The 16,691-nt window shown below is 42.1% G+C and overlaps 1 protein-coding gene across 1 annotated transcript in view; it reads left to right on the top strand.

Moving 5' to 3' along the window:
* Nucleotides 1-16,691, top strand: part of ZNF385A (zinc finger protein 385A) — a 377,851-nt gene that overhangs the window by 154,506 nt on the left and 206,654 nt on the right. Inside the window, 1 exon segment of the mRNA XM_033936775.1 lies at nucleotides 9,719-9,867. Coding sequence (XP_033792666.1) covers nucleotides 9,719-9,867 — 149 coding nt within the window.

The following is a 16,691-nucleotide window of genomic DNA, read 5'->3' as shown; positions in this document are numbered from 1 at the left end:
ATTTATTAATTTAATTTGATTTAAAGCCCGTCCCCCCAAGAAGCCCAGAACGGGTTACGTGGTAACACAACAGTTAGCAATAAGACATGTAACAATTAACAACAAGGAACAGAAGACTAAGGGCTAGATTCACAAAGCAAACTGATCGTTGACCGATCGGTTTGTGACCCCCTTTGCGACCAGATTTCCCTCTGGCCCGATTCACTAACCGCTCCTGCGATCCGCTTCCAATCTGTGCATGCAAATGAGGGGAAACGCATGCAAAGTAGACAGGGACGTGATTCACCAACAAAATTTTTTAAACCGACTGGGCTGGCCAATCAACCCAAGAAGCGACTGCTGGGGACTAGTCGCAAACGTCTTTCTGACTCTCCAGCTCCATTGAAGCCCTGCTCTCTGCTGCCCCGAATCTCTCCTGTGTGCCGCCGCGATGCTCTTTCCCAGATCTCTCCTGCCTGCTCTGCCCTGAATCACCGCCCTGCTCTGCCACGATCTCTCCTGCCTCCTCTGCCCAAATCGCCGCCCTGCTCTTCCCCAATCTGTCCTGCCTGCTCTGCCTCAAATCGCCGCCCTGCTCTGCTCAGGGCAGGATTAACCAATAGGCCAAGTAGGCACGTGCCTAGGGCCCGAAATGGTCAGGGGGGGCCCGATGAAGGAGGGCATCAACATTGTTTTTTCCAAACGGTGATGGGCCCCTCCAGCATCGATGGCCAATACGGGCCCACCCGATTGGCAACGCGGGCCCCACCCCAAACGGCAACGCACCCCCCCCATCGACGGAAAATAAGACAAGCAAGCAACGTGGGTATGAAAGGCAATGGGAACTGTAATTGTGCAAGCGGTGCTGCTTGCCCAAAGCTTCCCTTTGACGCAGCTTCCTGTTTCCTCATGGGTGCATGGTGGGGTGGGGCAGGGCAGGGGGCCCAGTGTACTTGGGTGCCTAGGGGCCCTCGATGAATTAATCCTGCCTTGGCTCTGCCCCGATCTCTCCTGCCTGCTCTGCCCTGAATCGCTGCCCTGCTCATCCCTGGATTTCTCCTGCCTGCCGTCCCAAATCTCTCCATTCCTTCCCCACCTTGCGAGCCCATGGTTTTAACCTGCGGGTTTAAAGCGGGTTAAAACCATGGGCTCACTAGGCTACAAAAAAGTAAAAAAAAAAGTCACGGCTCAGAGGAGTCTTAGACGCATATGCTGACCATCTACAGATGGTCTGTGCATGGGCGGGATCGCACACTAGCAATCCGTGTCCGCAGATGAAGGCGTTCCTCCGATCGCCCTCATTTGAATTTTTTCCATTGGTGAATTTGTCGGGCCTGCTGGGATCGGCCATGGATCGGCCATGGAAGATAGGTTAGTGAATCTAGCCCTAAGGCAATAGAATACCGTGCGTCTAATTTAATTGTTCTGGATTAGACACTTGGAGTCTGAAGTATAAACAGGAAGACAGTTAGTGTGTGCACAGGAGGTCAGCTGAACATCTATTAAGAATACAGCGGTTTGCTTTATGCAGTGTTTTGTGTTACTTTGCAAAGTGCATGGTATGGGAAGGTGGCACTACAATCTGAATATATATTTTTTTGTGGGGTGAGTGGTAAGGGGAAATATCCTAGGGCCATTCTTGGGAGAAGGTATACTACAGAAGTAAGCTTCTACCTAATTTTCTATAGAATCCAAGCAGTATATAAATGCTAACATACATAACCCCCCCCCCCCCACACACACACACACATTTAATAAAACTGTGATAGCGGTTATTAGTGCAGGGAATCATTCAGAATGCTCTGCGCTGCTCCTGACGCTCATAGGAAGCAGTGTGGAGCATTCAGCGTGGTTCCCTGCGCTAATAACCGCTATCGTGGTTTAGTAAAAGGGGGTAATATTTGTTAAATGATGCTGTCTGTTATAATGATTCTTTTATTGGCGATTCTTTTATTGGCTGGCTGAAAACTGTCTGGGGATTTCTTTATGTATAGGAAAACCTTGAGACTTTTTCTTGCAGCCTCTTGTACAACTAATTTAAGGAAGGAAATGGGGACCTGTATGCTGCCTTTCTGTGGCTTTGGCATTCAAGGTTGACATTCAAAGCAGTTGGCACTGGATCAAGGGGTCCCCAAAGTCCCTCCTTGAGGGCCGAATCCAGTCGGGTTTTCAGGATTTCCCCAATGAATATGCATTGAAAGCAGTGCATGCACATAGATCTCATGCATATTCATTGGGGAAATCCTGAAAACCCGACTGGATTCGGCCCTCAAGGAGGGACTTTGGGGACCCCCTGCACTGGAGGATTAAAGTGACTTGTTCAGGGTCACAAGGAACAGCACTGGGATTTGATTTTACAACCTCAGGGTGCAGAGGCAGCAGTTCTACCAGTGAGCCACACTGGTAGAAGGGGAAGGGTGGGGGAGGGGCCATGCTATGGTGGTAGGCATGCTGTGTGAAAATTTCATTTTGATTTGTCATGTTTGTTTTTATTTGCAATACTGCCCTTTGGTGCAGCCATCTGAGCGGTTCACAATCAGTTTACAATCTAAGCAGGTACTCTGAGTATTTTTCCATATCTTTCCCTGCAGGTTCACAATCTAGCCATGGTACCTGGGGCAATGAAGGGTTAAGTGACTTGTCCCGGGGTACAAGGAGTGGCACAGAACTCAAACCCAGATCTGGAGGCTAATTCCTGACTTACAATATAATCACAAATCTCAAAAGTTTGCCTCCTCCACTGTTGCCACTCAAAATGCTTCTGTTTACAGATGCCATGTTCAAGTAATAAAAAGATGTTGCAGTCATCATTGCCAGGAAAGAAGAGAACAGGGTAGGAAACGTCCTACCAATAACCATAAGTAACAAAACCAGGAAAGCTGGCCAGATGTGTAAAATGCAATATTATCACAATAAAAACATCATTAGTAAAGTTATTATCTGCTTCAGATATTGGCCATTGTTGCCCTATTGTTTTGTACTTATTCAGAAACTTTCAATAAAGATGATTGAACTAAAAAAAAAAAAAAAAGATGTTGCCATTCTGATGTTGAAATGCCTATTTTATGATATCTTTCTATGTGATGTGCTGATGTTGTTAAGAATATGGCTTTTTTTCTGAGAACTGAATTTGGTTAAAACACAGCTGTCTGGTACTAGGAGAGATTGCTTGGACGAGCTCTGTTTTTCCTGTTGGATTAGGTACATCTCCCGTGGTATATTAGAGACTCTGGGTGTCCCTGAAGTTCCATTACGGGTGATTTTGGAGAAGTTTAGTAGAGAGCTGTCACACTTCAAGTACTCCTAGTCCCCCACCCTGCACTCTTGAACTTGGGAGAGTTTGTTTTTGTTGGCAGCTGTAAGAGATTAGTCTTAGGAGGGGCTGTGCCTGGAATTTATTCTGTTTCATTGATCATCACTCCATCATATCTCAGCGCTGTTCTGCTGTGTAACTCTTCAGGAATCCAGCTTGCAAGCTTCCTTTAGGTTCTGCAGATTTGTATTATGCAAATCCAGTTTCTTGCGAGCAGCCCTGCGATCCTGCCCTAGCAATGGCTGCGTAGGGAGACCAGGTGGCTGATAATTATGATGTGTTTTGAAGTGCCAGCTGCATCAAAATGATAAAATCCCCCCTTGGTAGGAAACTAGTTAGAGCAAACCTGATAAATGCTGTGAAAAATACCTGTGATATAGTAGGGAATTGTGACTGCTATTCTAGGAGCAGAGAATGGAGAGAAGTGAGGGGAAGAATGAGTGAGGAATGAAATGGAGGATAAGGAGGTTTCTGTGAGACATGCAGAAGAAAGGGGAGAGGATGAGGCATGGAGAAAAGAGCAAGAGAGATGGAGCAACAGTGTGATGAATGCTATAAGGGAGGGAGGTTGCTAAGGAAAGAGAAAGAGAGATTGAGATGAATGACAGAAAAAGATGGGACAGAAGGGACAACACCAATTAGACTAGCCTTGAGGTTGACAAAACCTTCTGGCATGCTGTCTGACGATCAGTTCAGATTTTGACACATGACATTAAAAGCTCCCAACATTATTAGTTGAAAAACTGAAGGGACGGAACTTTGATAAATCTATCCCATAAAATTATTAGGCAAACTTGGGTGAGCCATTGTTCATCCTTAGGAAGGAGAAGTTATGGGAAATAGTTATAGGATCTGTTGAATACGTGCCATCTGGACAGGATGGACTTTGCTTTGACTTTGCATGGCTTTTCTTATGTGTCATGAGCCTGTGACTCCTGTCCTGGGAGCTCTGCTGCAGGTATGAATTGCTTCCTTTCCCAAGAGACAATGGAAGCTGCTAGAATATTAATCACAGTGCAGGTACAGAGACCAAGTGGACTTCAAAAGCCAAAAAATCCCATTGAGCCTTATAAATGAAAGATGTTTCCTCCTTGGTAGAGAACAAGAAGAAGCCACCAGGGCTGGAGCTTTGCCACAACAGCTTCATTCAGGAAGGAACTTGACAGGCTTTCCTGTGCTGATGCAGGAACTAGACACTAAAATCTGCAGCAGAGGCTAAGAAACTTGAGGGCAATATCAGCTTTGGATTGGTCTTGTGTTGGTCCTATAGAAGGAATCAGTCTGCGAAACATCTGAGGATGGAGTGTGAGATCAGTAGCTAAACTGGATAAGATTAAGTCAAATCTTAAGATATCTTTCAAAGGTATAAACTTTGAAAATCCACATTGGACCCGTGGAGAGGCATAATAAAAACAATGCCTAAGTCCGTTTTTGGCCTAAGGCTTTAAGTGCCCAAAGTAGGCAGCAGGGAAATGCCCATTCTCAAAAAAACATCCAAAATGTGTGTGTGTGGGGGGGGGGGGGGGAAGAAGGTGTTTGAGGATGGCCTACCTGTACGTACAGGCATTTAATCGTCCAGACCGCCACTACATCTACTCTTAAACCCTATTCTCAAAAAAATTGTCCCTAATGCCCATAACAAGACCTTTTAGGCGTGGGAGGGACTTGTCCTTTGCCTAAAAGCACAATTCTCTAACCAGCGTCTGCCAGTTAGAGAATCATGGAACCGTTCCCCCCCCTTGAATGATCGCGGCAGGAGAGATGCCCAGTCCCTCATGCCATGATCATTCGGGTGGGCATCTCTCCTGCTGGCGAAGGTTGTGGAGGGTTTGCGATGGTTCGGGCAACAGGGATTAAGCATTCCTCCTGCTGGTGATGCTTGTGAGGAGTTGCGGCGGGTTCGGGCAGGAGGGATTTGGCATCCCTCCTGCCGCGATCATTGCGGGGAGGGGGAGAAACAGGTTGCCTGAGCCGCTGAACTGATCACAGCATATTCAAGACCCTGGTAATAGCTCACAAAAGATTCCACAACATAACCCCTACCTACATTACATCCAAGCTACACCAGTACACCTCCAAACTCCCACTCCGCTCTGAAGCAGAGAGATGACTATGCATACCCCCAGGAATGTCCCTCCAGATGGAAACGGCTCGTAAGCGCTCCTATAGCCACTTTATCTCTCAACTATGGAACCAACTACCTGAACAGATAAGAACACAGAGCTCACTGATGACATTCTGAAGAGCAATGAAGACTCTCCTCTTCAACTAAAAGGATGCCAGCAGATAGACTCCTCGTTATTTCACTGACAGTGGAAGAAGCTTGTGCTATTCATGAGATTTGTTTATTTGTAAAAGTAAAGTCTTTCTTTGTGAAGCTTGAGATACAGTGACCCCCTGATGCAGGCGTTTGTGTACTATGTCGGGTCCTTATTACTGTACGTCCTGGATTGAAATAAAGAAGGCTTGATTGTATCCTCCTGGCTCTGGTGGTTTGTTCATTGTCCATTCCCACTGACTTCATTGCTTCATTGTGCCATTGGGTTCACATCCTGTTGGACTCCTTGGTGTTATTTGGTACTCCTCCTCCTTTTCTTCCTATCCTGTCTTTCCTGAACAGATTGTAGCCTGGTATAATTACATCCCAGTCTTGGTTCTCCATTAACCATATCTCTGTGATCACCACTAAATCAAATCAGCCTCTTCCATCACAGCTTTTAGATCCAGTACCTTGTTTCCCATACTTCAAGCATTAGTATATACTGCTTTCCAGACATTGCCTCTTTTACCCATGTATGCAGAGGTATTTAATGATTCACTTACCTGAGGGCTTATGGGGGGTTTTGATTACCCATATCCAACTATTCTAGTTTAAAGCTCTCTTCAGTAGGTTAGCCAATCTGCTGCTGAAGACACTTCTTCCTTTCTTTGATAGATGCACAACATCTTCACAGAAGCCTTTGGAAAATCATCCCAGTGGTCTAGGAAGCCAAAATGTTCTTGATGACACCATCCCACAGCCATGCTTTCATCTCCAAGATCCGAGCTTCTCTGCCTTGGCCTTTAACAATAGGAAGGCTTACATTTTAGGGGCTGTGGCTCACTGGTTGAGCTGCTGCCTCTGCACCCAGAGGATGTGCGATCAGCTCCCAGTGCTGCTCCTTGTGACCCTGGGCAAAAGTCACTTAATCCTCCAGTGCCCACCACTTTGAATGCCAGCCTTGAAATACAAAAGCAACAAAAAGGCAGTATAGAAGTCACCATTCCCTTTTCATTAGATAATGTGTCCAGGAGTAAAGCATAGTTAGTTATTACATAATTGGAGGATGGGAGGAGTTTAAGGGTAATCAGCTTAGATTTTAGTTTTTGGTCTTTTGTTTTTGTGAGATTGGGTGCGTTTGGAGTGAGTGCATGTGTGCATGTACATAGATGAATGGTGTGATCTGTATTGGAGATGCAGGTTTAAGTGACGCATTTGCGTAGCAGTACACTGGACTTATATCAAGGGTTCTTTGTGTGTCACATCATTATGGTATGCCAGTAGCACTGATAGTGGGCATTAGAATTGTTTGGGTTAGGGTGGGAAGGGAGGATAAAACAGTTTTATATTTTATTGTTGGAATAGAGTGCAATATGGTACGTTACTTGAATGTTCATGTGTTTGCACTTTGTATTTAATATCAAAAATGAATAAAGAATTTAAAAAAAAAAAAAGAATTGTTTGATTCAGTGGTGAGGTTGTTTGCTTGTATATTATTTTTGATAATGTTTTTGAGTTAGGGGCACTTTTAGTGAAGTCAGTGTCTCGTTTGGGATATCTTGTTTCAGATGTGTGTGGTGCTATGAATCCCCCGAAGCAGGTTTTAATAACCGAAACGCTGGTGAATGAGTGTTGGGCGTGAATGCGTAATCAGCGCTGGAGTCTTTACGGACAAGATGGCTGCTTGCCTCACACAGTTGAAAATTTGTTGCTAAGTTTGTGGCAGGAACTTTAAAAAGTTTGTTGCGCATCAAGCAACCCTACCGTTTTTTTGCGCACGCACCGGATTAACGCGCACTATAGCGCGTGCTGGCCGAAAATCTACCACCTGCTCAAAAGGAAGCGGTAGCGGCTAGTGCGCGGAGCAATTTAGCGTGCGCTATTCCGCGCGTTAAGGCCCTAGCACGGCTTTGTAAAAGGAACCCTGTGTGTTATAGGAGGCTGAAGAAAATATAGCTGGTAATTTGCGATTTTTAGCAAGTAACTGGTTTAGTAAACTAAAGATAAAACTGACCTGTATGCCGTCCTATTTATGCAGTTACCTTGGCTGACTAAGTGCTGAATATCAGCATTTTCATGTTTTTTTATTTATTTTATTTTGAAATTTCTTTATTAAATAGCCAAGTGCTGACTCTGCCTGCGGAACACCCTCAAAATAGCTAGTTTTGGCTTAGACACTAACCACAGCTTCTTCTAGCCATTTAAATCATTTTAAATAATGGGCTCACTGTGTATTATACATTGTAACGGTGCTTTCATAAATAATACGGTTAAGATTATATGCAAGGTGTCCTTTTGACATTTCTTCTACCATCCATCTTTCCCCTGTGTCTGTATCCTTCCTGTGCAGTGCTTCTAATATGTGTCCCTGACTTTATCCTCCCACCATGTTTAGCATCTGCCTTCTCAGGCTCCATATTCTGTCGCTATATTCAACATCTTCCCTGCATGTCCTTATCCTTCCCCTGGTCTCCAGCGTTTCTTCTCTGTGTCCCTGTGGAGGTCTGCCTGGCACTAGCCTGTCTGTCTGGCTGTGGCGTTCTGCCCAGTGCTAGCCTTGTTTTATGGCTGCTGAAGCTAAATCTGTACATATAGAAATAAGAAAAGGATATCTCCTCCACACCCGTTTCAATAAACTCACACTTGTTTCAATTTTTTTTTTAATATTCACCAACCCTCAGAGGTGCCATGTTGATACTCAAAATATTTCACTGTATCCGGCTTCACGCACCATATCTTCACCAGGTCATAATTTTATAAACTTTTTAATTAAATAATTTTTAAACATTTTATCAATAGTTTTCTTTAAAACAAAGTATGTGCTTTTAGTCTTTTAGTGGTCTGTTGATAGGGACATTTATGCCGACATGTTTCACCCAGTGGGTTTTTTTAAGGCTCATATCCCTAAAATAGCTTTCGCTGCCTTATCAAACCACCAAGTATTCACAATACTTGGTGGTTTGATAAGGCGGTGAAAGCTATTGATAAAATGTTTAAAAATTATTTAATTAAAAACGTTTATAAAAGTATGACCCGGTGAAGATATGGTGCGTGAAGCTGGATACAGTGAAATATTTTGAGTATCAAGGTGGCACCTCTGAGGGTCGATGAATATTGAAAAAAAAAAAAAAATTGAAACAAGTGTGAGTTTATTGAAAGGGGTGTGGAGGAGATATTCTTTTCTTATTTCTATATGTACAATTTTGCTTGCACAAAAGTCTATAACAAAAAATATATAGTACAATTTTTCAATTTATTGTATAAGAAGCTACATCTGTGCCATGATCATGGCTGGACAGAATCGGCTTCGGTGGTTGGAGGGTGGGGCCAGTGCCAGGAGGACTTCTGCTGTCTGTGCCCTAGTCGTGGCTGTATGAATGAGCCAGAGCCAGGCAGACCTCTATAGTCTGTGCCCTGAAAATAACAAGGACAATTACCTTCTTTATTTTAAAAATTTCTTCTCTGCTTAATAACTAAGCAGATAACAATGAAAACATACATAGTTTTGAAGCTTAGCAAAAACAGTATCATCAAACCTTTTCCATAAAAGAATATGCTAAAAAGCTCTAAAATAGCCTTTCCAATAATAAGCTAATAGAAAGCCTTAACAAATAATAAGGTTTTTAATTGTTTTTTAAAAAAGATATCTTGTCCCTACATAATCTCAGGTATCCTGATAGTGCATTCCATAGATGTGGACCTGCCACTGAAATTGTCAACCTCTGCATCCTCCTATAGTGTGTCTCTTCAAGTGCTTCAATTGAGACCTCAAAGATCTAGGAGGAATATAATGTTTCAACACTTGAGTTAGGTACCAGGGAGCTACCCCATAGATCACCTGGTGCACAATCGTCAAAACCTTATACTCAGTCCTCATTTCCCGATGCTATGAGTTTATCTTGTTGAGCAGATTGGATGGACCGTACAGGTTTTTATCTGCCATCACCTGCTATGTTACTGTGTTACATGAAGCAGGTGGAAGAACTGGCACTTATCTGTCCTCATACATCTTCCTCCCTAATTCCCAGTTTCCAGAATGCTTCCATAGATTAGTGGGACGGGCTGGAATAAGTAACTTCACCCGACTGCAGCTTCAAGAATTGGTTCGTATTTGGTTCTTGGTCAACTTGGATTGCTAACTGTGTTGATATGTTTTATTTTTTTAGGGAGCATCAGCCGGGCTGGAGGGATCCCCACCCTCTTGAGGACAGGTCCAGCCCTAGTGCAGCCAGCGCCTCCGCTCGATGTCAAGCAATTCCTGTCCTTCCCCATGGAAGCCCAACCAGCCCTGGGGCTTTTCACCAGCTACAACACGGTAAGGGAATGATGATTGTACTCCTCACACCCACTGGAAAAAACCTCTATCTTATCAGTGTTAGAGAAGCCATTGGAGTCAGCAGCTCAGGATATTTTGTTTAGGAAACACATAGAAATGTGAATCAGTCACAGAAAATTCCAGTTTTCATGCCTCTTTTTTTGTGCAGTAAATAGATGATAGAATGCTATTTTATTTTATTTATGGTTTGTTGATTTGAAATACTAGAAAAAGATTCAGTGGTGATGAAATCAGTGTGAAAATGAGACCTGCAGGCAGCGTGATGTGTGAGATCTTTGGTTACAGAAATCTGTGAATCCTACCACACATTTTGTCACAGATTCTGACAGGGACTTGATGACAGGCAGACTGACAGCTGATTATGATATGGAGAGCAAAAATATTTAAATGGCAATTTTTAGAACAAGTGTCTGGACTATGAAGATGTATTGGGCCCATTTTGTAAAGGCAGTATGTTCCCTTATGAGTCTTTATAAAATTGTGACATCATCTGCCTTATTGGCTGCAGCTGCTAGAGCTCCAAACTACCTGAACAGGATATCCAAGGGGAAAGATAAAAATTGGTGATTACCAGGTTCTCCCCTAGCACCTGTCCAAGTATGACTAGAATAAGCCACGGAAGAGGTGATAGCGAGCAAAAAAAATCCTCAGTGGATCTGAAGTAGTTTTATTTCAGTATGGGACTTCATTTGCAAGGAGAGAAAAATATGGCTGATGAGAGTGATAAGCAAACAACAAAAGGAATTGACCCCAAAATATCCACAAAGAAGAAAATCCAGAGAAAACCAAAAAAACTCTGTGGAGTGACGATGTTCCCAAATGGACTTTATTTGAAAGTATCAAAGTTCCAAAGGTACACTAAAATCATCCACATAAAATAATTCCATCCACATAAAAGTAAATCATCCACATAAGAGCCTTAAAGGACCTAGTCCGCTAGGGATACAGGACCCAACACGGTCCGTGTTTCGACAAAAAGTCTTCTTTAGGGGTCCCTGGGGGTCCTATAAAGATGAGTACGTGGAAAACAATTGTGTGGTGAACCGGAAGTGAGACATTGCTTGCATTTGCAATGGAAGCAGTATCTCACTTCCTATTCACCACACAATTGTTTCCCACGTACTCACCTTTATAGGACCCCCAGGGACCCCTGAAGAAGATTTTTTGTCGAAACGCGGACCGGGTTGGGTCCTGTATCCCTAGCGGACTAGGTCCTTTAAGGCTCTTATGTGGATGATTTACTTTTATGTGGATGGAATTATTTTATGTGGATGATTTTAGTGTACCTTTGGAACTTTGATACTTTCAAATAAAGTCCATTTGGGAACATCGTCACTCCACAGAGTTTTTTTGATGAGAGTGGTACCAAAAATCGTGAAATCACACAATATATGGAAAAACTCACTACTGGTAATTATTGGAAGAACTTCCACAGACGTTCAAGCAAAAACTCAAATAATAGAAAATAATAAATAAATTGTGGAGAAAACAAGCCTCAATACCAGTGGTTTCTGGGCCGCAGGTGAAGTTTTTTCATTCCAGTGATCGTACAGGCTCCTTTTGAGTACCTTGCGGCATGGGAACTGCTATATTGAGGCCTGTTTGCTCTACAATTTATTTATTATTTTCTATAATTTGAGTTTTTGTTTGAACATCTGTGGCAGTTCTTCCAATACTTACCAGTAGTGAGTTTTTCATATATTGTGTGATTTTGCCTAGAGCTTTACCAGTATGCCCCTTTCTTTATTTTGTTTTTTCACCAAGAATCGTGAGACAGATGTGGGCCTCCAGACCTCTGTAACCAGACCTCTCCTGTTTGGAACTGGTTCACAGAACCTTATAGCCAATATCACTGCTCTTGAATTTGATCTTACTGATTTAGTAATATTTGAGTCTCAGCTGGAAGCCCAGGTGTCTCAAGGAGAGATTGATGTGGTTACGTGCTATTTCAGTTGGCTCTTCAGATGGTTTAAGGCTGCAAAGGTAACAGTACTTGGAAGCTCAATGATAGTTTATTGATTGATCAAGCGATATGTACAGGACTAGTAAGCTTATTATTATGGCGTTATAAGTTTTAATTGCACTAGTAGTTGAACACTAACTCCACAAAACATGCAATTGTTAACCACTCCATTAGTTTTAATATTGACTTTTACACTGTTTTAAGGATCTTCGGAGTTTTAATGCAGGGAGAAAAGAAGCTCTAGCATGGCCTGAAGAGATTGAAGTAGATACCATGAGAATACCAGAAAGGAAGAAAATTAAAGTTCTTGGAACTTGGTTAGATTCAACATTATCAATGAGAAATCAAGTGTTAGCTAAAGTGAAATCTTCATTTTTCCAAATGTGGCTTTTGAATAGACTGAAGCCAATGTTATTAAAATATGATTTTTGGATAGTGGTTCAATGTATGATATTACAGAAATTGGACTATTGCAATGCACTGTGCCTGGGGATAGGATGTTCTAAGTGTAGGGCACAGTAGGTAGTCCAGAATGCCGCTGCACAAATGATATTTGGAAGTGATAGGTGACAATTACACTGACTTCCTGTTAAATGTAGAATTTTGATTAAAGTTTTAGTATTAATTTTTCAGGCAGAGCGTAATGGAATATCTTGGTATTTATCACAAGCTATGACATTGTATCACCCACATCACTCGTTAAGATCTGAGATGGCGATGCACTTGTACCTAGATGGAATGCAGTGAGTGAAATATGCTGAGATTATGGCGAAGTCGATTTCGATAGCAGGGGTGAAAATGTGAAACAACTTAGTTGGACAATTAAGAATGATGGACAATATACAAAATTTTAAAAAGCTGCTGAAAATAACCTTATTTGTGGCACTGTTTTCTTAAACATATAGAGGGGCATAATAAAAAAAAGTCTAAGTCCAATTCGGATGTATGGCGCTAGATGCCCAAAGTCAGCAGTGGAAAAATGTTCATTTTCAAAAAATACATCTAGAATTTTTATTTTCCCTGAAAATCTTTTATCTGGATGTCCAGGCAGTTGATCATCCAGATCGCCAGTACATCTATCTTTATACCACATATTCTACCAAAAATTTGTCTAAGTTGCAGATGCCCATGAAGTAAAGGCTACTTTGTTTACCTCATTGGAATAACTACATGACGGCATTGTATCTTCCAAAACAGACAATATTCGTTTATTGTTAGTATAAAAACTTACAGTAACAGGGGTCCATAACGCTCTATGCAACAGAAAAAACCATGTTTGTCTCATAGATGCTGAAACCGTACATTTCATCCTCCAAGACCAAATTCGTGGCCATTGAGATGCAGTAATTTCATGCTTAATCTCAATGCTCCAAATATCTCTTAAACCTGTTAGGTTGCAAAAATTAGATAGTTATTTGTCTAATAGATGCTGGCATTGTCATTTAGAAGCAGGAACTTTAGATCATTTATTGTTTCATTGCCCATACATTATGAATTTTTGGAAATCAATTTGGGACCAAATTAATAATTTATTAGAGAACCCAGTGGCATTATCTTATGATACTGTGATATTTGGTATGGATATGAGAGCAAAAAGTCAGATTTCTGCGAATAACAATAAATTATTACTAATAATGACAGGGCTTGCCATTCAACAAATCACATATAATTGGAAAGACTGGAGAAGACTAAATTATAACTTTTGGTGGAATTCTTTATGCCATATCTATAAAATGGAAAGATTTACTGCGTTACAAAAGGGATATTTTAAGAAATTTCAGGATGTATGGAAACCATTAACAAAATATTGTCAGGATTAAGTAGAAGTATTTCCCTTATGTTTATCAGTTTATGAGGTAGGGAGGGGGGTATTTTATTTTTACATATATCATACAAGAATGGAGTATGTGGTTGGGGGGGATGGGCGAGGGATAGGGATAAGAATCTATGTAATATACCAATGATTGTTTATAAGTGATCTATTTATTGTTACTGTGAATGAAAAAATATTAACACTTAATGTAATTTGTGAAAATGAATAAAGAATTAAAAAAAACAACAAACTTACAGTATTACAGCAGCAGAAACATATCAGAAAAATGTATTGTCAGTTCAGAATATGCAATGGAGAGAACTTGCACCCATATGCTTAGCAGGGAAGCTAGCAGATCCCCGTAGCATAAGTAAGTGAATCTCTGGCTTTACCTAGAATGCACGTGTTTTTTATATAGAGCAATTCTTCCTTTGTTCCAAAAAGTACATCCCTGAATTCTGGTTATGTAATTCCCTATTGGTACTTAAAATAATGTATACCTAACTCCTCCTCTCAGTCCACGCCTCTCTCTCCTCCACCCCCCTCCCCAATAGGGGGGCCTTGCAGAAACAGAGAACTCTTGGTGAACTTTCTTTCTCCAGCGCTGAGATCACTTTATCACTTTGTAGATGTTAATTAGTCTGTGCATCTTCGGGATGGTGTCCTTGTATGCTGAAAGTTGGCAAAGGTGACCTTTCAACAATCCAGCTGCTTGGTTCCCATAACTTGGTTCAGAGACAGGGAGCAAATGTTTTGGTACCAAGTTCTCTCATCTCGCTACACCCACATCGTCCTGCAGGGATCCTTATTCATTATAAAAGTTTTATGGCTTTCCAGGGTGCCTGGCATATGAAGTCATACAGCACTGATAACAGTTCAGCAGAACCTTGGAGAAATATCCTCCCAGCAGGGAATGGAGACAAAAACGTTAGCATTGCAAAGGCTGCAGGTGTTTACAGACAGCAAGGTACAGGCTGGGCCTGGCTATGGGAAAATATAGGTCTGTAGTGTCCAGCATACACAAGTGAGGCCAGTATGTCCAGTTGAATCATCTGTATGTCCAGGTTATCCATGTCACCTAGAACAAGACCACTTAGATGTGGGAGGGACCAGCAAAGTGATGGACTGGCCACCCAGACATGGTAACCTCTGTACCACCTTACAGGGCACTGTTGTGAACTTCACAAAAAAGGTGCCACATAAACATCTCACCAGAACTCCCTTATAGGATATGGTGAGACCCCCAAAACACACTATACCCATCTGTCTACAACCCCAATAGCTCTTATGGCTTCAGGTGGCACCTATTTGGTAGTACAGTAGAGTTTGGGGCGGGGTTTGGTGGGCTCACATTTTCCATCATGAATGTAGAGTGGCTTATGGGCCTGGGTCCTCCTCTCTATGGCTCACTAGCCCACTCCCCAGGCTACTTAAGACACCTCTATGCAGCTCTACTAGGCTTTCCTATAGCAGGTACTGATGTTCTAGAGATAGGTATGTACATTTTTATTCTGATATTTGTGGCAGTGTGAGGGGGTCAGTGATCATTGGGGGGTCTTTACATTGTCTATGCAGTGGTTATCTGGTCACGTTGGATACCTTTTTTTGGCACTTATACCTGCTGTTACATCGTCTAACTCACAACATATAAGTTTTGTCCAGGAAGTCTCGTGAAACATTCAATTATCCCTGCAGGACAACTAAGTCTAGGTATGTGTGGTTGCAATCTGCTTAGTTTTTAGGCAGCCTATAAGTCTTTTAAATAAATATAGTAACATAGTAACATGGTAGATGATGGCAGATAAAGACCCGAATGGTCCATCCAGTCTGCCCAACCTGATTCAATTTAAATTTTATTAATTTTTTTCTTAGCTATTTCTGGGCAAGAATCCAAAGCTCTACACGGTACTGTGGTTGGGTTCCAACTGCCGAAATCTCCGTTAAAACCTACTCCAGCCCATCTACACCCTCCCAGCCACTGAAGCCCTCCCCAGCCCATCCCCCAACAAACGGCCATACACAGACACAGACCGTGCAAGTCTGCCCAGTAACTGGCCTAGTTCAATATTTAATATTATTTTCTGATTCTAAATCTTCTGTGTTCATCCCACGCTTCTTTGAACTCAGTCACAGTTTTACTCTCCACCACCTCTCTTGGGAGCGCATTCCAGGCATCCACCACCCTCTCCGTAAAGTAGAACTTCCTAACATTGCCCCTGAATAAATTCCATGTTAAGAACATTTAGCCCTACTGGGTCAGATCAATTGTCATCTAGCCCAGTGGCCAATTCAGGTCCCAAGCACCTGGCAAAAACTCAAGTCTTTACATTCCCTTTCTCTTTTATAACTCAAAGGCTAAACAATCAATTTCCCTCATAAGCATAGGTGTCAGCTCTATGAGTGCCTGAGCATCCCCAATATTGAGCAAATGCCTTCACTTTGTCCTAGAAGAGGCAACTTATGATGGGTTTTGCCAGGGGGTGGACTGACACTGACAAGGAACCTGGGTAAAAAGGGTCATAGGCAATTTGAAAATAAAACAGGGGTAATAGGCCCCCCGACCACCTCTCCAAACTAATTAAATTAGATAAGATTAAGGGCCCAGAAGGCCCCCTACTGTTGTGGTCTCTCAGGCACTTCCCTATTGTCCCAATGGTCAGTCTGCCCCTGGGTTTAGCATCCCAGTGATTATGAAGAGTCCAGTTTCAGGCAATCCCAGACACTCTCTTCTTCAACTCACCATTATCATTAAATAACATCTATTTCCATATGTTGCTTACTGGGCCTGCACTAACTCCATAAAACATGCAATTGTTTACCACTCAATTAGTTTTACTATTGACTTTTACACTGTGTCAAGGATATTCGGAGTTTTAATGTAGTAATCCTTCAACATTTTTTTTAGAAATACTGCTGCAATCGTCATTGATTCTTTTTGTATGTATAAATATGAATTTTACTTTTTGTCATATTTGAATGCTTTAGAATTTCTTCTTAAGCACTTATCTCAATAAGCTGAAGTTCTGT

Source organism: Geotrypetes seraphini, chromosome 3, assembly GCF_902459505.1.
Source record: "Geotrypetes seraphini chromosome 3, aGeoSer1.1, whole genome shotgun sequence".
Classification (NCBI taxonomy): domain Eukaryota; kingdom Metazoa; phylum Chordata; class Amphibia; order Gymnophiona; family Dermophiidae; genus Geotrypetes; species Geotrypetes seraphini.
The sequence above is the reverse complement of the archived record's forward strand: the minus strand, read 5'-3'. Positions and strand labels throughout refer to the sequence as shown.